Source organism: Dermacentor silvarum, chromosome 3, assembly GCF_013339745.2.
Source record: "Dermacentor silvarum isolate Dsil-2018 chromosome 3, BIME_Dsil_1.4, whole genome shotgun sequence".
Classification (NCBI taxonomy): domain Eukaryota; kingdom Metazoa; phylum Arthropoda; class Arachnida; order Ixodida; family Ixodidae; genus Dermacentor; species Dermacentor silvarum.
Window position 1 is genome coordinate 224,355,577 of NC_051156.1, and position 22,312 is coordinate 224,377,888.

The following is a 22,312-nucleotide window of genomic DNA, read 5'->3' on the forward strand; positions in this document are numbered from 1 at the left end:
GCTGGCATAACCCTTACAAAGTACCATGTACCCATGTCTCTTGCCTCACGATTTTCTTTTTCTAGTTATCCTTTCCATTTGCTGCCATACCCTTACAAAGTACCATGTACGAATTCGCCCAACAAGCCACCCTTATGTTCTCGTCTTCTGTTGCGCGCTGGTCCAAACAATGCTCGTCTAGGTATCCGCAGAGGCGACAGACGTGTCCATGTGTCCAGAGGAGACCACCTGTCTGATAGGAACGGATGAACAACGGCCGAGCTGAGATATCCACGAGGTATCGCAGTTCTAAACATGCGCAACAGTTCTTGTTTATTTACACAATGTTGGCGCCTTCCACAGGCGGCTGAAGTTCCGCGCGCTTGTCATGAACTCGGGAGCTGCGCCAACATGAGCGATGCTCCGCGGTTCTATAGGCGCTCATGAACTCCAGCTGCAGGTGAGGCGTTCTCAGTCGTAGTGGCGCTCGGTGGGAACAAACTGCATGCCCAGCTCCTGGTAGGCCCAGGTTTCACAGCTGCTGTCGCTGCGGCCATACCTGAGACTGCGAAGAAGATGCGACCACGTTGCAGATGTCGTGTTATAGCACTATGTTAGTTTTTATGTGAAATATGCAAATTTCATTGCATTATAGAGGGCCACGAGCTGTTTAAAGTCAGTTAAGGAAGTACTAGGTCGGAAAATTTTGGCCCAGTGTTTTCAAAAGGGCGGTGACCGTATAAACGTATATAAAGTGTGCACTTGCCTGTTGCTTCTGTTTTCGTATTACCAACGCTCTCGCCTGTACCAGCTATATTTATTTACTTATACGTCAAAGCTTGCGACTGTCTTATCCTTCCTCGCTAGCAGCTTGCTGCTTCTTTTGTGAATGTGCTTTCTGACATGAATTATGACTTGTTGCACGTCGGTGCTTTGTCACTATCCTCTACGTTACAATTCCGACTGCGACTTTTGAGTTACCCAATAAATAGCATTTTCTTTCAAATCTAAGCACCACACCTGACCCCATCGCGTCTTTTCCTGTTAACATAACCACCATTATTTTTCACTTCCTATCAGGGTTCAAGCATCGCATAAAATTATTAGATAATGCAGGGCAAACAGCCTCGTTAGAAGCTGAAGACTACTTAAAACTATGGGCGCCGACATCAACGGCACATGGCAGGTGCTGCGGCTATGCCGTTCTATATAAGCTAGAACATGAGTGGTTGAATCTTGTGACGTCGAGCACTCGTGACCATATGATTTTCTTATTTGTAAAATTTTTCTGAGCAGTCTATATTTCGCTTTGTCAGTAAGAAAACATTTCTTTCTAAAGCTTCGTAATACTAACTTATTTGCTGCTGAACAATCACTGTGACTATACAGCGTGCTCTACGTTAAGGGCCCCGTGTCGCAGAAAATCCGACGTCGGCCTCGGTGTCGGCGTGGATGTCGGTGTCCGTGGCGAAAAAATCATCCGCAACCACCGCATCCGCAAGGTGTTATTGCAGGAGAAAATCATTCCGAACCACCCCGACAGCGCAGGCCCTTCGTTGTGGTGCAAGGTGTTAGTGAACAAAAATTGAATTTCTCACAGTGAAATCCGTCAGAAAAATGTTAAAGTACAACTTAAGCACAACCTACAGACATGGTGACGTCGGACTGTTATTTCAATGTACGAGAAAACATAATTCTGTTACGAGGAAACTCAAACAGAAACATCTTTTGCCAGCATTTCTACAAAAAAAAATTGGCTGTGGCTTAACTCACTTATGCCTGGGTGTGTGTAGCGAGAGGTACGGTTAATCTTATTGTTTAGCTTGGTTCTCTCTACGGTTACATCTTTATCGTTTATCTTCGTACGTCTGAGTATTTAGGTTTGGTTGTTACCTCTCGTTAAGTTATGGTTACATTAAGTACTAGACATTTTTAAAGTGTAACGCATTTATATTGAAAGTCTTCATCTTGTTTCTCAATTGCCACAAAAACGGCCCGATGGTCGGTGAGGCGGCAGGATAAGGGGTTGTCGTCCAGTGAGTTGAACACGTTTCGGGTGCTATCCTCATCTGAATCCACTCGCCTGGCCGCTTCGTACTTACGACGATTCTCGAGGCGTGCGGCTCGTTCTTCCTCCGTCTCCTCGGCTCGCTGCCTCCTCTTGGTTTTGTTCCGACGATGAAGTCTGGCTTCTTTCAGTCTTTCCAACTCACTTTCCATATCTACCGACGAATCCCACCGAGCCGCCCCTTCTAGATATACGATGCTACGCCGGCTCCTCCTCTGTTGTTGCAACGCGGTTTCACCGGCTTCTCCTCTGACGTCATGCCAGATGGCGCGGCGAGTGGCGCTGCCAGCTGCGGCGGTTGCTAGGCAATGGCTCAGCTCGCCGTGCGGCCACCGGCGACAGTGAAACGGCGAGAATGCGGCCAGTGTAGCTCTCGCTACAAAACACCGGTTCACTCGGGTAGCCTACTTGCGAAAATCTTATCCAGATGGCGCTAGCATCCTCGGTCGGTCAATTTGGGACTTGCCCTGCCAAATACATTTGGGACACGCGCACGCGTCGGGGCAATAGCAAACAATTTATAAAATAATGAAAAAAGGTCCTATGGCCTTGACATTTTAATATAAGACGACTTATCTTGCCCCGAGAAGAACGTCTTTCCAGCAATACATTTCTGTTTAAAAGTGAAGCCGACTTTAAAGAGATCGGTGTAAGCTTGGTCTTTGTAAGCTGGCTTTCCCACGTTCTGTGTTGCAGTGAATGAAGCCTACTTGCCGGTTGCCAACGATGCGATTCGAACGGGTCCCGATAACGCTATCGCGTTCTACTCTTAAAGGAGAAGCGTAAGCCTCCTCCAATTCTCATCTTAGCTGCACCAAATTTTTAAAAATGCCTGTGGCAGATAGCACAATTATAATCCTGATCTAAACTACTCGATGAGGCGGCCATTACTTCCGCGAGAAATCAAAATGCCTAATTGAATAATTAACATAATGACACTAATGAACGTTTTAATTAATTATTTTAAGCCCATATTTCGATCTACGAGCTATAGCCGCTGAGTTCGCAGCGCATATCCACTTGGAACGAATTCTCAGAACTGAACCGGTTTCGAGAGATTAATTTTCAAAGTGTCCGACTAACTGCGTGGGCGTTCCAGTTAACTTTGTGCTTCAATGCATAAAACAGCGTTTTCCTCAAAAAGTTAACTTCAACGCCAATGCATTTCGGCGGACACTTTGGAAATTAATATCTCGAAACTGGTTCAATCCTGAGAATTCGTTCCACGTGGATACGCCTTGCGAACTCAGCGGCTATAATTCGTAGACTAAAAGATGTGCCGTAAAATATTTAATTAAAAATTAATTATCGTTATTATGTTAATTATTCAATTAGGCATTTTGATTTCACGCGGACGTAATGGCCGCCTCATCGAGCAGTTTAGATCAGGAATATAATTGTGCTATCTGCCACAGGCATTTTTTAAAATTTGCTGCAGCTAAAATGAAACACCCTGTATATAGGCAGATGCCCAAACAAGTGAAGTCCAGCATTAAAGTTTATCTAAAGTGCACCGAAGCATCAGCACAGAAGCGTTTCTGCATGGCGCCCGCATAGTAATGCGATGCTAAAGCTCCCTGCACCACGAGCGTCGCTTACCCCCTGTCAGTGCATACAGGCTTGCGCACTTTCCGGATGCAGGGCACCTTGATGACGTTGAAGTACACGTTGCCTATGGTGTCCGCTATGTGGCTCTTTGCTCGTCGCAGGCAGTTGAGGAAGTCGCGGTCGCAGTCACAGTGGGACCTGCGCCACGGCAAGAACACACTTTTGCATGAAATACGAGAGGCTCGAATTACCAATTGAGTAGAACATGATGCAATGCAACGTTATAGCGCTGTGGCTTCGAAAAGGAGCACATCAAGCTTTGGAAACCAAATAAAATCTGATGTACGCACGCACGCACGCGCGCACACACACCGCTGGCATTAAGCGCAGCATGTTTTAGTATTCACCAGTCATCGCGTGTTCTAAAGAGTTGTCTCTATAGCTGACTGTTCCGTCGACCAAGTGGCATGCTGCCACGCTACAAATTTCTGCGAGAGTCATACTATTCAGCACTCTCCACACCACCAGGCGAATAGAGCCTTTCACTATTCGCATTTGTGGTTTCGTGCAGCCAGTGGCATTGTGTCAAGCAGGGCGCAAGACCAGCTGAGCACACGGCGAGCGGCATTAAAATCATGCACGTGGGTCGTGCAAATGTCGAACTTCCGTGCCACTCTGAACAATTGCGCCCCGACGACTGTGGGCATAGCAAGTGGGTCAGCTAGCTAGATCATCGTGTGCATCGTATATGTAAGTGAATCGATGTCGCGGTGTTTGCTCGATAAGGACACGCCTGAGAGAACGCGAGGGTATGGAATTGTTGGTATATGGCACATGGAGGAAGGAAACGATGTATATATGGCATGAATTACTGTTCACATGGCGCAGGAAAGACCCCACGAAAGTGCATGCAGGGAACCACACACGGCCGCTTATCGTTTCCTTATTTTCCGTTGACGCATGACGGTGCACCGTTGGCTATAAGGGCCTCCTGTATATATTTCAGCGAATGAAATTTGTTAGATCTTGAACGCTGTGCGTAGTCGCAACCTCTACCTCCGTTCCTGCGCGTTCTGCGCTGTACAGTACTGAATTATGCGTTGGATGATGATGACAAGGCGACCTCTACATAAAGGTGTACTTCGCAATTTAACTGCGAGAAGAAACACGTGGAAAGTGTCAGTGTACTTGCGAAGTGCGTGTTTTGTAACCACACCGCTCAGCTGCTTTCTTGCTATAATTAAATGACTATCATGCTGCCGTTTATGGGACACGAATGCCCCAACTGCGATTTATATATACACAGCCATCCGTACACCTGCCTTTTCGTCGATGTTTGTTCTTTCTTTGCATAATTAGCCGGTTTTCTCGCATAGGCATGTTTCACGACTGAAACGAAACAACCGTAAATGATTATGCCAATGTCATCTTAAGTGAGCCTGCCTCTCTTCAATGATTTATAGTAAGCCTGACTTAAATATTTCACAGACGGACTGTCGGCGCGCGAACAGGAGTGAATTGTGATCAAATCCACAAAAGGCTGAACTTCGGATTGTAAAACCGGCGCCTTACTTAGTAAATTGAATAAATGAGTAAATACACTGAAGTGACAAGGCAGCCTTTATCGGGGTTCAGTTGCAATCTGCAATCGGTGTAATCTGAAAGCAACGTGGTCCTATATGCTTACAGCGAACTATTAGAAGGTGTCCGATAAGCCAGCGACCACCTTAGACTTCTGATATCATTGGAGATTAAACCTAAATTGGTACAACCAACAATATTTTCTGCAAATAATAATAATTTTAAACAAGATTTTTCCGACAGAGAAAACATTCAACAATATCATTATCAATTTTCGCACAATGGAACGTTCACGGAGGGCATCTCAAGTTGTAGTTGATACGTGGTCCACTGTCTACTGCTTAATTTCATAAACTGCTTTATTGTCCATCCTAAAAATGCGTGGCTAAAAATACCACGCGTTGTCAGAACAGCGCTGTGGTGAGGTTTGTTTTGCTCAGGGAAAGGCCCTATTTAATAGTTATAGGAAATTTAAGATAGAAATCGCATTAACCGTATAGCGTGTAGATAAGATGGCGGAACGGCTGACACTGCGATTTCCATATGCCATAAATGTGCTTCTCCGCACGGGCTGCGGAGTGCCACTCACTTTGTGTACAAGGAAAAGTTGACCAAGTCGTATCCTGTGCGGAAGGCCTTGAGCTTGACGGGGCAGTGGTCATGTGCGCGGCAGCACACGTCCACAGTCACGTGGGTACCCAGGTCCTCGTACGAGGACGCGATGTCCCCCAGGCCGCACCACTTGGTGCCTGCATCACACCATTCCAAGGTCTCACTAAGGCGCAAACACCGGCCACGATTGCCGGTAGCGGACAGCCCTGTCGCCATGGCCAGGCGCACGCGGGCAAAAAGGTCTCTTCCAGGGCCCTGCTAGCTGCTGGTGTACGAGTGCGCAGCGAAGAGCATTTCATCTTTGCCGGCACATTTCATTGAATGCGGACAAATGCTGAGTGCTTCAAACGCGACAGTATGTTAACGAAATACTGCTTTAAAAACTTGCCGTTGTAACAAGGCTTGCTGCTGGGCTAGTTGGTTCATTGTATATAGTGCAGTTAAAGGATCGCAAAAAAGTACACAGATAACACTGAACAACATAAGCGCTTGTGTTCTTCAGTCTTGTCCGTGTTCTTTTTCTTTCGCGCTCTCTTAATTTTAGCGTTTGCCTATGTAAGCCTACCCCCTTTTTCAAGTGCATCAGACTTTTGAGCAATTTTAGAGAGTAGTATGTATATGTGTAAAGAGAGGAACCAGGCACACCGCTTCGAATGAAGTTGTCAATACCAATGCCTTGCTTTTAAGAACAGCTTATGATCGCCCGACTAATGAAAAATAAAACTTCACTTGGAGCATCGTTAAACAACAGCAGTACGAAAAATTGTGCAGATCCCACGCACGGTGGGCTTCATACGTTATGTGAAGCATTTCGCAGGTACCTGGCTATCCAGCATTGCTTTGGGGTTCAGCAACACAATACCAGGAGGACCAACGTGTTCCTGTAAATAGAGTAGTTGTGCGTGTGTGTGTCAAGCGTACGTGCAAGTGCCAACAGCAGCACGACGACAGCCACGGTGTAGACGACCGTATGACGGCAATGGCATGACTTCTACGCCCGCCATTCTACTCAAGCCTACGACATGGCGATTGTTGAGTTCTACGTTAGTGGACGAGCGTAAGCGAGAGAAACACGGATCGTGACGTCATCAGCCACTACGTGCTGTACAGTCGTACATAAGGCTTTTTCATGTCGTGTATGATGTCATTTGTACATCGGCGAAGAAATGTTAAAGCTTCATTAACTTGGGCGATCATGAAATCTTTACAAGGTCGCACAGTTTCTACGTAGCGTAAGCTGCTACGAGAAAAGTAGTGGGCAGAGTGGACCAGTCCCGGAGATAGTGCAGTCTAACACGACGCCTAAAAGCGCGAGCTGTCTCAAGGAAAGAAGACAACCATGTGGCACGGGGTGCATGCGCCAAGTGTTTCAAATAGCTGGCCGACTTTGGAACGAAAGAAGCATGCGCGGCAATGGCTGTTTTGGCCGCTATGTAAATAACTTACGCACGCGTGTTTTATACTTGTAGTAAATACTGTGAAAAAATGGGGATCATGGCCTAATGGTTAGAGCGCCCAGCTGCGGTGCGAGACGGCGGAGGCTCGATTCCCACATACAGCGCACATTATGTTTCTTAAAGCGAGGCGAGGCAGGAACCTACCTACCGCAAAGGGTCAATGAATGAGGCAAATGATGCTTCGCATTGAAAAAGTCGCACTTTCGCCCGAAAGGCGAAGCATCGATTGTAATAGCAAATTAGTAGACAGGTCTACGAAGTAAGGATATTAGTTTTATAGGCCATAGAAACTTGCAAACACTCGCTAACTAAGTAAATTAACAAGCACGGTTTCACGCGCGCACAGGTAAACATGAACACATCTCGCTCGATGACCGCGGAAACTCGCTGTCAACAAGCTGGAGTGAGGAAGCTCGGCAATAGCAGCGAGCGAATTGACCTTCGTGCTGTCTATCGCTTCAACGCGAACGTCGAATGCACAGCGCACACGAAGCTACCGGCACTCAGCGTGGCGCACTTAGTCCACGTCGCAGATCGCTTTCGAGATACGGCGGCCGCGCCGTAAGTAGATGCAGCCGCCGGAGTAGAACCCCCCCATCCGTGCCTCACGCGCCACAGAAGACGGCGCGCTTCCGCCCCGCCTTCCTTCCTCGCGCACGCGAGATTGAGCCGCGATCGTCAGCTGACCATCGCAAGCTTTCAGTTCGCACATACAGCGTACAGCGCGCGGCGACGATGTGATCGTGTTTGGACTTTACACTGTAACACCACGGCGACGCCGACGGCCGAAATGCGCTTGGAGTGTCCATATAATTGACTAATCACAATAAAAGAAAATTTTCAAGGGGGTAGCACGCTGGTCACAAGGAACAAGCAACGAACGCGGGGCAGTGAGATCAGTGCGGATAGCTGCTGCGCTCCAGAGTTGGAGCCGTATTTTGCTATTTAATTTCCCATTGTTTTCCTTCGCGTCACTGGCTCGGACATGACCTGCATGCCATCGTTGTCACTGGGTTCGGTCACTCGGCGCGATAAGAATGGAAAATGAAATGGAACGTTACAAAGCATACGAATCGTGATTGATAGCGGAAGTATGTGCATTATTTTTAACACCTGGGGGTTCGCTTAATGTGTACTAAAAGCTATAGGTACATTAGCATATTTGCGTTTGACGACCATCACCACTGAACGTTACGCGTGCGTCCCTGCGTGTATAGGTATGTCGAACACTCTTGCGGTTTCTTCCATTGATCCTGAAGATAATTCGCTATGGCAAAATTGGTGGCATGACAATTATTAGTGCTAATATATCTTCCTTGAGCACTACCATATAACCCAGCTATTGCGACCTTCTCGCGCAAGACGCCGTTCAGAGCTTACACGTGCTGACTTGATATGACATGATGTTAAACTATTATAAGGATGTACTGTTGAGGGCCCTAGCTTGTTTGACATGTAGCCATATTTTTAGCGCGAAGACGGGATAACCTCCAAGGAAAATAAACGGCGCAATACATACGTGGACGGAGAAACATGTACAACATGACGAGCGCATGTGTGTGTAAACACGTGTGTGCTTCCACGCCAACATCCGTTTTGCGGCGTTTATTTACGTCGAAGTATGACACACTAACTAGCTTAAATCAAGAATCTACGGGATAACGGAATAAACAAGAAAATACAGAGCACTCAGTCTGCTCTAATAGATTGTCTCGTTATTGCGCCTGGAAATAGCACAAATTATACATACACACATGCATAAAAGCATTCTCACTGTGAAGCGCTCTTGGGCAGTAAAGATACGCTACAACAGAAGGAAATAGGAATTTAAGCCAAAATAATAATAAAAGAACCAGAAGCACATTTTTAGGCAAGCAAAAGTTGGAAGTTTAATCTGCACCACACTTTCCATTTGGCCACGTAGTCAGTAAGCAATAGGGGCACCAGTCACTGGAGCGCAAACTACAGCTGGCATCAGGAGTGTGATACGCGTCTTTGCATCGTGCTGCTCGTGAGCAGGATGTGATACCTGGTATGATGCCGCTCCACAGGGTAGACGCACTCCACTGCGGAGTGCTGTTTGTGCTGGCAGACCAGTCGCGCAGGTCCCGGCACTGAGAGATCAGGTTCAGCATGGCCGAGAAGTCCACCTGCTGCACGGGCAGGCCCTGCGCTTTGATGATGGGCTCGGCCTCGCGTTCGTCGCTGCATATACGAAGGCACGGGTTATCGGGACGCACCACAGAACCCAGCGTGCACGCCGAGTTGCGATGGTTCGGTAGAGATGAAAGGTGTTTGGTGAAGAAATGAGGAGCATATATGAAAAGACTTTGCCAGACGCAAGAGGCCAGTGGGGCGTTAATGAAGACAGAGTGCCGCACAACTATATAGTTATACTGAATTCACATCAATTTGTACGCAACGCACATACGGGACAACCTATATAGTGTGTGAGATTCACCTTGCTGTGTCTGTGAATATCAGTAAATAGAAGGTCACTTCAGAGCTCGTTGGTATGCTACATCCAGGGTTCGAGAAAACAGGAACACTTTGGCTGATGTTAGCAATAATTTCTTACGGTGCCTTCTTTAATTCTGAGCTAACGGTTCACCTGAGATTACCGTGCACAAAAAAAAAATCAGGTAACGTTTGTTCGTTTATTTTTCTCTCACTAAGAACACTTACAGGGTGTTTCATTTTAGCTGCACTAAATTTTAAAAAATTGCCTGTGGCAGATAGTACAATTTTATTCCTTGATCTAAACTATTCGATGAGGCGGCCATTACTTCCACGAGATACCAAAACGCTTCGTTGAATAATTAACACAATCACGCTAATTAAATTTCTAATTAAATATTTTACGGAACATCTTTCAATCTACCAATTATAGCCGCTGAGTTCGCAAAGCGTATCCACTTGGAACGAATTCTCAGGACTAAACCAGTTTCGAGATATTAATTTTCAATGTGTCCGACGAAATGCCTGGGCGTTCCAGTTAACTTCTTGAGGAAAACGCTGTTTTATGCATTGAAGCACAAAGTTAACTCGAACGCCCATGCATTTCGTCGGACACTTTGAAAATTAATATCTCGAAACTGGTTCACTACTGAGAATTCGTTCCAAGTGGATACGCCTTGCGAACTAAGCGGCTATAATTCGTAGATTGAAAGATGTGCCGTAAAATGTTTAATTAAAAAGTTTGCTAGTGTAATTGCGTTAATTAAATAATTAGGCGTTTTGATTTCTCGTAAAGGTAATGGCCACCTCAGCGAGTAATTTAGATCAAGGGTTATAATTGGGCTATATACCACAGGCAATTTTTAAAAATTTGGTGCAGCTAAAATGAAACACCCGGTGTAGCGCCGCCTCATGCGCCGGTTTCGGCAGTGTTTTGGCGTTGCAGACGATTCAACTCGCAGGACTCTATGCGATACCCACCTCGCCCCCCCCCCCCCCTTCTATTTATTTTTTAGCATAATTAACATATCGCAGCTGTCCTGAACTGGCAAGGTGAAACATTGTTTCATGCTTATAGTGCCACAGTCTGAAAGGCAAACTAAACATTGATAGATGCGTCGTCGAATTCCGCGGAGCTCGATCTCGTCGGTGCCTTTAATACTCGCTCTAATCCAAAAGTCACTTTCTGCTGACAGAGAGCACCTTTAAAACTGAATTATTTTCAGGAAACGGCCTCTGCATTAAATGTCCATGGACTGTGCAGACGACTACAGTTGTATATAAGCATCACATGTCGTAATAGAGTCACAAGGTTCAACAATGAAACTTTGTTAGGATGGTTCTTACAACAATGACATCACGCATGTATAGATACCCTGTCTATATAGAGTCAACTGTCAAAGTCTTTAGGGCTGCGGCTCAGCTGCTGGTTGACTCGTCCACTAGTTGGTCTCTGGTAGAACCAGCTGTCAAGCTGAAGTGCATGGGAACCCGCAACGGTGCATCAGTGGATATATGACACTCTTCTGAACTCAAAGTTGCGGTTTGATTCGTGTGCGTGTGCGCACGTGTCCGTGCGTGTTATTTCTTAACCACTCTTAACTAGTGTTTAACAGTTTCTGAATCAGTGTGTGTGTGTGCCCCTTCCTCAACCATTTATAGGTGGATAAGCTCGTGTCACTTTGGTGCGGCTTTGCAGAGAGAAGTGAATTCGAAATTTGGTGCAAATGACAGTGCGCGCCTTGCCTCGGGAGGACTCCCGGAATAAGCGCATTGCCTGACGAGGCCCGCTCTTCGACGAGAAGTAACAAGTGCGAACTGAGATGTAAAGTGAAAGCGTAAGTGAAAACATAATGGGCCAGCAGTGGAATTCAGATCTGTTCGAATTAACCGGAATTACGAACGACTTTAATTTTGAGCTTACCATGCCAGGATGGGAGGCAGAAGGCTTAAGCATGCATGACACTCACTACAAGATGGGCTATCGCGTAAGATTGACGAGAAAGGAAAGCGCGCACGATGCAGCGGGGGGCCGCGTGCGGACCGGTCTCGTAGCCACGATCGAAAAGGAAGAGCACGCGCAGACACCAATCTTTCGAGGTCACGCGCGCACACCTTCCCGTCGCACGCGACAGTTCGCCGAGAGGAGAGGCTAACGCCATTCGGAGAGACTCACTAAAACCGTACAGCGGGGTTGCAAACCAGACCGCAAGCTTCGATGTAGAAGTTTAATGGGCGGTACTGTGATTGCATCGGCAAAGCAATCAGAAGCAATCGCAACGGATATGAAAGGTGCTAGCTTGTAAGGACGCGAGGTGAGAGAAGGCGGAGTCTTAGTTCGGTTCAAACGTTCTGACGAGTTTAACAGCTTTCATCGTGGCTGTTTACGGATCAACGTCTTCTCGGTGTCGGGAAAATCACTGTCACCGACACCACACGTCGGGAGCTTCGAAGCGCGCCGTCGTCTCCTGCACACTGACTTCAACAGGGTACACGATATCGTGGGCGCCGACGCGTTCTCCGGCGCGAAGAACAAGGTACTCGTTCACGCTTCCCTTCTTGTCAACCAGTGCGAGCCTCAGCAGCGCTGCACAGAACACCGCTCGGCCATGTTTCGGCCGATAGCGGCCACCAGCCGCGGCAGGTAATTCTGCAAGGCCGATGTATGCGGGCCATCTCCCTGTGGTGAGGTCAAGGACGCAAGCAGGAGGGCGCGGCTCCCTTCCCTCTAACGGGGCCGATGAACTCGTCGCAGTCCGAAAAGCAATGCGCTCGGACAGTGAGGCGAGGGAAAGTCGATCGTGTCGGCCAGTGCCCGCGTGAGCGCGGCCAAACGAAAACGACAACGAGCCTATCTCGGAGGCGCGCGTCTGCTCTCAGGAGGAGAGGAGGGAGAGCGACGCCTCGCGGAAAACTACTGCAGCGCTTCCAGGAAGAGAGTTGGAACGAAACGCGGAAACGGACGCCGCCGCTGCTCGAATTGCTCGAATGTGATGATGCAGAAGACTCCATGCACAAGATGCACTCTCCGACTTCGGGTCGTGCTGAAAGGTACCGGCTGCACGCAGGCGGAATACGGCTCGTAGCACGCCTTTCATTCGTGACCACTTGTCTGCAGGTCTGCTACGTTGCCAAGGAGGACCAAGGCGCTCTGTGTTAAGGTGCCCCCTATGATCCCACAGTTTAAAAACCGTTCTCTCTTAAGCGAGCTGTCGTGATTTTCTTAGGGTTGTTTTATGGGAAGAACAGCACCCGATGTCACTCAGAGAAGCCACTTTGCATAGAATGTTGTAAAGAAGTGTCATATTCGGCTACCATTCCTTAACGCTTACGACGACTGTTGCAGCATAGAAAGCCCTCGGCACAGGGCTCGGACATCATTGAGCCGAAAGCCTTAGATGGCTCTTGGGTCGAAAAATTCGATGTCCAGCGTTATGGCACCAAAATTCATGGTGCCACCATGTGTTGGCGCCACCATAGTGCGACCAACAAAGGTCGTGCGTTCGAGAGTCTTAATTAACTCTAAATTAATTAAGATGTACTTAAGGCACTCTAACCCACGACCATTGGTGGGAGTCGAACCCACGCCCTTTGGTGTTAATTAAGGCAAAGTTAATTAAGGTACAGTTAGTTAAGACAAAGTTACGTAAGACACTCTAATCCACGTCCTTTGGTTTGAGTCGAACCCCCTTCGGTGGGAAAAAACGGGTAACAGGAAGTAACGCATTCGAATGAGAATGTCAAGTAATTTAACGAATGTCTCATGAGCCCGCAGGCTTTCGCCTTCATCCTCTTTAGGGTATGTTGAAGCGGCTGCCAACTTTATTTCGTGATTGGTTATCGTGCGGAACCAACCATCAACGAGAGTCAGTAACACATGACACAGTTGGCGAAGTGGGTTTGCAGCGATGTCAGGTAAAAGCAGCTAAGAAAATAAGGTTGTCTAAGTCATAGTTGCGGCACAAGCGCGCTGTGTCCGCATATATGCGTCTAAATAGCAGGAAAGCCGGCTCGTAAGGACCTTGCCGACTAATACCAGCGTACATTCGATTAAGACAAAACATTTTACCCTGCGCGCATCGCCATACTCGGCGCTTCTGCTCGGCGATGCACGTCATGCACAAGCCTGACAGAAATATCGCCCTGAAAAGTTGTTCTTCAATCCGCTCACAAGGACGAAGTGAGGAGTGCGTTAAAGAAATCTGTCGAGTCAGTAACAATTCATCGTCAACGCAAGCAGTAAAGATACGACAGAACATGTGCTGGTAACTACGTGTCAGTACTGCTTTCTTTATACCAGTTACCTTACCGCGTTGTTACCCCCTTACCAGTTACCTCACCTTACTTTACGCAGCTGAAGTAGTCCATATGCTTCTTATTGACTTATGCGTTCATGATACTTGCTTTGGTTTCGCTACACTTACACGTTGTAAGGGGTCAGAGTCAAGTGCAGCTGCGACACGTTATCCCTTTGATCAGTTTGGATAAGCTTTAGGAAACTGAGAATGAGATAAATAAATGTGAAATATGGCTCACACCGCGGGAAGTGATATGAGTCTTCGGTCATGTGGCCCTGCCCCTAGCCTATTTGTGTGCGGCCTGTATATAGACGCCATGCAAGCACCAAACAGGTGACCTCGAAACGCACCCGGTATACAGTTCCACGCGGCACATAGGTGCAGACAGAATGCAAAGGCTCTCCCGATTTGCTCAAAACGTATCGGTCGCCATGGCCTGACCAGCTCCCATTCGTCACAAGGATTGGGAGCCCAAAGAAGGTGGCAAGCTTCAGGCGAATCGCAAGATCTTGCCGAACAGGATCTCCGCTACCGCACGTGTGACGATCGCTTTGCAGTCGCCTCGTGGCCCGCGTGTTCTCGTTTCTGTGCCAAGCTTGCCCGGCATCCGCTTGCAGAAACCCATGCACGTACTTTCGCGTGTGCTCAAGATATGTACGTGCTGCGACGTGCTGCCGATGCATGCGTGCAGCAGACCCCTTTAGACGCTTCTCGCAGAAGGATCCGTAAGCGAGGTGAAAATCAAAGAATGCGTCAAGAGCCACAGTTTTGAAGTGTGACGGGATCGCCAGTTATAACTGAATTGTACATAAAACGGCGTGAAATTTCACGGTAATACGATATTCGAGCTAAGGTAATTTGGCAAAGGTGGAATCATAAGAAAACTGTGGCAGTAGACTTGAGTGGATAAATCGTGATAAAAATGTCTCGTTCTAGCCTTAGTATTGCATTGAATACGCAACTTCTTTACCGGCAGCGATTTGGATACACTTGCAATCCCTTATTTACTTGAACTCCACTCGTTTCTGTTCTACTAACGAGGTACTTACTGTCTTGGGACCACTTCCTTCTCCTATCTTTTACTAAAGACATCCGAGCCAATGGCTTGTTTAGAGTAAGTTCACTCGTAGATGACTGTCACGTATCATCTTATATACAGTCATGATAGCTTCATAAAACCAACCAGTGGCTCGTGTAACAAGCAGGTACACTTGTTCAATACTAAGCAAATTTCATGAGTTTTTTTCACGCAGGAATCTACCAATTGCATGCAATTTTCAGTGCCGAAATAATCCGCTCAATTCTCCAAATACTTTGGGATCGCTCTTTCAAGTATATAACTAATCTGGTTCTTCTCCATAATGATCGAGTACCATAAAATAAACCAACCGTACCATTTTTTGTCTCCAACGGTCTCCAATCGCATTGTGCACTCCTTTGCTCAAAATCTACCAAATTGCATAAGCAAGTACTGTGCGCTAACTTGAGCGCATTACATTGTAGTCGAATTTAGAAGAAAATAAAATCAATTTAAATAATTTCTCAATTTATGGTTTTATTTATTAACCCATTATTTCTTAACATAAGCAACTCAAAGGCTCTTCTTTCAAAGAAATGACAAGTGTGCTTTAAAATGTGTATGCGTCAGCGGCTTCGGTTTCAGCGACAAAGCACCTTCTACTCGCACCATAATACCTCTGCCACTGTTCTTCACTTTGTGATAAATTACTGGTCAAATGTTGCTCACTGCATGACCACTACCTGGAGAAGGATATGACAAGAAATTTCCGCGTGGATCCCGTATGACTCTACAGGCATGTCAACGATGCATAGCTGACCGCGACGAGAGTGCAGTCAATCATGCAATTGCATTTACATGTCCTCATCGCCATAAACCGCGCTATCAGCATAAATTCAAGTTCGAGCAAATCGACACCGTAGAAAGTGTGACGCTGGGCTAGTTTATCCAACGTGACTTTTGAATTAAAACGGCACAGGAGACGAAGACAGACTGAAGGAGGTTTGTGGCGTTTGTCCATTCTCTCTGTCGTCATCGTTTCCTGCGCTGTTTTACTGTAAAAGAAAGTCGAAAGCGACTATAACGCATTGTAGAGTCGAAAAATCTGACCTGCACCTGCAACAGTGTCTTAATTAATGCTCTAAACTGTAGATCTTGGACCACATCAGACTTAGAAACCACAGTCGCTGCACAGCGACTGCACATCGAACTCCCAGGTAAGTATACTTGTTCTGATTCGTTCTTTTCTTGATCGCGTTTCAAGGTCACTTCATGCTCTAGTGAGCGATAAACCTTCCAGGCTAAATGTGGTCCTTGGTCCTTCAAATGACGGCAGGGATATCGAAACTATAGTGGTGTATTTAGTAACAGACCATTTGATTTTCCGTTCTTGTCGACGCTTTGCTACTGGCTCGCACGGATGCACGCCCGTGCTATCGCCGTGATATTGGCCACTGGACAGGATAGATGATAAAATATTAATAGGAATCGTTAGCAAATACGGCCCGTGATTGCGTTTTATTTCATAGATTGCCGATACAATCGCTGACTGGGAAGGGTTTGGGTGCGAGCTAGTTGGTACGAATCATTCGTCCCGTGTTTTTTGGCGCTGTTTTAAAAATGAACAATCACTGAACTCGGGTCACAACACAGTATCCGACAACGCTTAAGACGCGGTTTCTGAAATTGCAGAGTTTGTTGCAGTATTCAAGCATACTGCCACCTTTCGTAGAGGGAGCGGGCTTACATAACAAGAGAGGCAAGCTGAAGAGCTTCAAGGCATGAAGAGAAGTCATCAGTATGTGTGCATGTAGTTCGAGGCATATGACGTCAAAACGAGCGTGTGACTTTCAAAAGTCAAAACCCTGCAGTGCAAAACCGTTCCTTATCAAAGCAAACATGCGGTCGGTTAGCATTTCTGACATTACCATGCATTGTTACCAACGTGCTTGATCAAAGACAACTGGACTGGACTGGAAAAACTTCTAATCTTCCCAGATCCGTAATTTTCCGTGCGAGCCAGTAGCAAAGCGTCGACAAGAACGGAAAATCAAATGGTCTGTTACTAAATACACCACTATAGTTTCGATATCCCTGCCGTCATTTGAAGGACCAAGGACCACATTTAGCCTGGAAGGTTTATCACTCACTAAAGCATGAGCTGACCTTGAAACGGTGAGGTGCATCGTACTAGAACTGTGACCTACAGTATGATATATATATCATACTGTTCTGAGGATAGCATATGTCGCCTTGAAAAAGACAAGTCCACTTGTGGCGACGTTGGCACCTGAGTTCACCTTGTTCTCGTTTTGCTCATCCTCTTTAATTTCCATCTCCCTCCTTCCCCGTGTTTCCCTAAAACTGTGGGCGAAAGACATGCTAGTAACAGACGTTGGCTACTTTCAACTTACTCGGCGTCGCGTATGTGGAAACCCCAGGGATGAAGCGACGCTGCCAGTTTCACTTACAGCGAAGCAAACATGGACAGAGAGAGGGTGAACGCCGCTGCACGTACTCGGCATATTTTTGAGTGGTGGGGACGAACGTGTACACTAGGCCAACATATCGGCGAACGTCTTTGAAAAGTAACACAACGAAGCCGCGGAAACAAGCTTGCATGAAAGACTGGAGTTCGGCGCGAGTCCTTTCTTCCGGTCTTAGCCTGTCTCGCCTCTGGATTTTACACCGATCGGACACGCTGGCGTCCGGGCGCGGTACTTGGTTGCGGAGTGCTGCGTCCTGCAACTTGCCCATCCCCTCTGAGACAACCCATCGGTCTATGAGTGAAAGCTGAACTGATGACCCCCGCTAAAAGAGTCTCGAGCGTTTCTTTGAAGCTTAAACATTGCGAGATCTAAAACTGAATCAGAATGTGCCTTATGGTGTTGCTGCCTACATATGGCCGGTCACTGAGCAGATAACGAGAGGTAATTAATACCTCGCGAAGAGATGAACAAAACTGCCCAAAGAAGGCGTACATGCGAGTAACGTGCACGCACATGAGTGCGGCATCACGAGCGAAAGTTTGGGGAACATTTTGCTTGATGAGGACATGCATTTGTCGACCTGCGTTGTATCAAAAAATTTCATGCGGCAAGTCAAGATCAGGAAAAAGTTCTTTTTTTCTTTTTTCGCGGCACCCATGGTCTGCAAACATTCGTTATAGATCGTACGTTCTTCCCAGTGAATTGAGAACGATAGAGAAGAAACCGACACTTAGACGTGAAACGACCATACGAAGCCAGCAGACACTAATTAAATGGAAAAATAAGCATATATATTTATATAATTATGCTAAAATACATACATTAGGGTGAAATATGAGATTATTTTCATATTCTTAATTAATAAAAGGAAAGCAAAATGAAACTGACAGAAAAAAAAACAACTTGCTGCCGGTGGTATCGGACAGCGGGAAACCCGCATACGCGATACAAAAGTGCACATCTATAAATCAAGAAAAGAAATTTCAGCTTTCTCATTGTTTTTATTTGAATTTTTGTCTGTCAGCTTGATGTGGTTGGTGCTTGACTCCGTTATTCAAGATTGCTCCTTTTCCCCTCAACTACATTTCATAACCGCGATTGATCAGCAACGCCTTAAATATACTGCAAATAATCGCACGTTCCTGAATTACGCCAATCGCACACGCACTGGCGAACGCGGAAACGCAGCGATGCGATTGGTTTATCTTGACTCTTTCGCGTTTCCATTAATGACCACGCCAAGAAGAATGAGAAGAGGAAGACAAAGAAGTTTGAAAGGCGGTGCTCACTCGAGCTCAAACAACCGGCAGGTCTGCAGCGTGACTCCGTCGGCACCGTACTCCACCCTGGCAATCGTTTTGCCGTCGTAGTACATCACCGTCTTCGCCTGCGAAGTCGTAGCAGACGGCAGCGCGGGAGTCGACGGCAGCAGAGCACTCGCGGGCGAGGAACCGGCCTCGGCTGGTTCGTAGCAGCAGCACACGACGACAACGGTCAGGACCAGGGCGAGGAGGGCATGGCGTCCGATCCACCGGTGGTTCGTGCCGCGAGACATGCTCGGCCAGGGCAAGCGCGGCGACGGCACCGACAGCAGCGGCGTCTCCGGCAGCGGCTGCCGCAGTAGCGGAGTGCGGCCCGTCGCTGCGGCGACACTACGCGGATGCGGGTCAGCGCACCGCTCGCGACCAGAAAGTGGGCCGCCGCACCGGCTAGGCTGGCCGCGGACGCTGCGCTATCCGGCACCACCAGCACGTGCAGCTCGCTGCTTCTCGCAGTACGCTACCGCGTGCGAGGAAGCGCCCCTTCCGCGTATCCAGCCGGGTCCCTCTTCACCGCCCCCCTGCTCCCTTTCTCGCTTTTCAAAACAGAATGACCACGAACAACAACAACCTCCCCGGCGTGTTCAACGCGTCCCTAAGCACCTTCCGCTGCGACACTTTTTTACGTTTTTTTTCCTCCAACGCTGACAGTTTGGTGGATTCGGAGAAGGGATCACAACGTCAGGGCAGTGTACTTTCGCCTTTTGCATGATTTTTCGGAGAGAGCAGTTGAATGGCCGTTGCTTTCCAGTTTAAAGTTCAGGATCGGCAAGCGACGGGGACGATTCTTTAGAGTCGCTCCCCTTGCGACCTACCGATGTGCAGCAGTATTTCAACTGTTCCACAATCACAACAAAGTATAACTGATGAACTTAACTGTGGTCACATAACCCACGTGTAACATATTTTCCAGTCTCGTCACCAACTCATGAATGTCACGGCGGGTTGCACTGTCACCACATCGGGCGGTTGTCAGTTATTCGGTCATTCCCGAGAGGCTCCCGTCAACGACAAACGAAGTTGAGGAAATTCGTACGGTTGCGCAATAACTACAGAAGCTCTATATAGGCACCGGTTCGCACTCCATAAGGTTGCGTACTCGATGGAAATGAAAAAAATTGTCACAGTTTCGCCCTAAGGGCGAAGCAATGAATGCGATAGCAACACAGCAATGTCATACGAAGTAAGGTGAGCGGCTTTGGTAGCAATATGAATTGTAGTAAACATAAGCTGATTAAGTAAGCAGGTGTGCTGCGGCGTAAGTAGACCGACATGAAGAGAGACTCGATGACCACGAGAAGGCGCGTGTGAAACGGTGGTGTTGATGAGAAGCGCTTCCCGTGGGCAGCGCGTGCGAAGGGACACACCTGTAGCGCTGCACTGCCGACCCGGGCAGCATTGCATGTGTAGCGTGCGTTGGAAAATGTGGCCCGACTATTACTAACTGATTGAACAAGCGTGGTGTGAGCGCGCACAAACAAACATGAATAGATCACACTGAATGACTGCAGACAACGACTGTCAAAACGCTGGCAGCAAGCGCATATATACGCCGCAGCAGCGGGCGAAGGTACGTGCGGTCTATCGCTTCAACGGAAACTGAGCGGCGAATGCACGGCGCATAAAGGTCAGAGCCGTGTGGAGATAAGAGACGGTGCGGACGAGCGACGAGCGCGGTTGTTGGCAGCGTAGAAGTGCGCCCCCCCCCCCCCCCCCCCCCCGCGCGCTCTCCGGCGCTGGCTTCCCGCTTCCTTGCGTGCGCGTGGGTGATTGAGTGCGTTCGCTCTTCGTGATAACGCGCGTCCCTGCACGTTTCCGCTCGGGCATACGGCGCGAGGCGAAGATTTTATCTATAGGGAACCTCACGGCGACGGCGACGGCAGAAATCCGGTAGAAGTGTAAATATAATTGCTATCGCAATAAAACCTGTAGGCGACCTTAAGGTTCCCTTTAAGTGTCTTTAATCGCGCTAGCCCCTAGACCTTAGGTTAACGCGCATCCTTCTCCTACCACAACCAGAGGAGCAACTGACGACGTGTCCTAACGCGCCGGCGGGGCGCGCGTTAGGACATGAACAATGAATGGCTCAAACCCCACAAAGCAATATCTCATACCCCCCGTAAGCGCGGCCTCCCCATTACGACGACAGACGAGAAGTGAAATTCTACGCTGCATGTTCTGTTTCCCATCACACGTTCCCGAGTATTGTCACCGTTCATCTGGCAGTTATGGCGGTGCAGCCATATTTGTATCTTCGACGATTCCACATCAACGAAGATATGACCTTAACCTTTCTGTCGAGAATGCTGAGACTGAATGGATTGAAATCGCTAATCCATCTATGCCAGCCAGTGGCAACAAGACAATCATAGGCTGCATATATCGCTCACCATCGTCCTCAGTTCCCGCCTTCTGTTCTTCTCTGCAATCCATTTTTAACAAATTGTCATTTGAAAATAGGGATGTCGTCATGCTTGGCGACATAAACATCAATCTTCTCGATGTGAATAGCTCAGCTTACTCCGATTACACAGAGTTCCTTCTAGGATTTAGCTATGAATCCTTTATCTCCGTTCCTACAAGATGCGTACCTGGTGCCACATATTCTTTAATCGATCACATTCTGTCCAACTTTATTCCATCTAGCGACTGTGACGTCCTATAGAAGCCGATTCGAATGTGTCATGCCGAATCACTTGAGCTCGTTTCAGAAAGCCATATCGATAAACAAATTTTGTCAAATGCGCTGAAGCCATAGACTGGTGTTTTGCAAAACTGTAAAACTTCTCAGTGACCCAGAAGCTGCTTTTAACGGTTTTTCATCTGTCGTGAAAAAGTGTTTAGATGATTCTACTACCATTGTTAAATGTCGCAAAAACTATTCAGCTCCCACATAACCCGTAGCCTAATGAAGAGCTTGCGAAAAAAAAAAAGACAATTTGTACAAAAATGTTAAAAAGCATCCTTTCAATGCTGCCCTTCAATCTCGCTATAAAAATATTGCAATATTCTTAATAAACTCCTAAAGAAAGCAATAATCATTATTTCATTTTTAAACAGACCAACGGTTGCTCCCACTATCACTGAACTACAGTCGTGCGATAACGTGTATAAGAACCCTGATGGTATTGCGAAATTCTTAAATGAATTTTCCTGTGCTAAAACCCCTTTCTTGTATCATAACTACGAGCTAACATCTAGAAAATGTCTTCAATCATTTTACATCTTTCCAGCAGGCCCAGATGAAATAGTAGAAATTATTATTCACTTAAAAATAACAAGTTCTGGTCTTGATAACATTCAACCTGTTCACCTGAAATGCATCTCCCACCTCATAACCCAACTCCACTCGCTCATATAATTAACCTTATGTTTAAAACGGGCTTCTTTCCTTCTCAGCTTAAATGACCAAGATTATCCCAGTGTTTAAAAATGGGGACAGAACTTCATTTCTAACCATCGACCTATTGCCATTCTGTCATCGTA

The 22,312-nt window shown here is 47.2% G+C and overlaps 1 protein-coding gene across 1 annotated transcript; it reads right to left on the reverse strand.

Annotated features, from left to right (window-relative positions):
• Window positions 1-229: 229 nt before the first annotated feature.
• Window positions 230-19,304, reverse strand: LOC119446781 (uncharacterized). Its single transcript, XM_037711329.2, has 5 exons — window positions 18,797-19,304; window positions 9,275-9,450; window positions 5,766-5,925; window positions 3,647-3,793; window positions 230-544 (listed from the first exon to the last, which is right to left on the reverse strand). The coding sequence occupies exons 1-5, from the start codon at window positions 19,060-19,062 to the stop codon at window positions 451-453; spliced, it is 843 nt and encodes a 280-aa protein (XP_037567257.1). The 5' UTR covers window positions 19,063-19,304; the 3' UTR covers window positions 230-450.
• Between the last annotated feature and the right edge of the window lie 3,008 nt (window positions 19,305-22,312).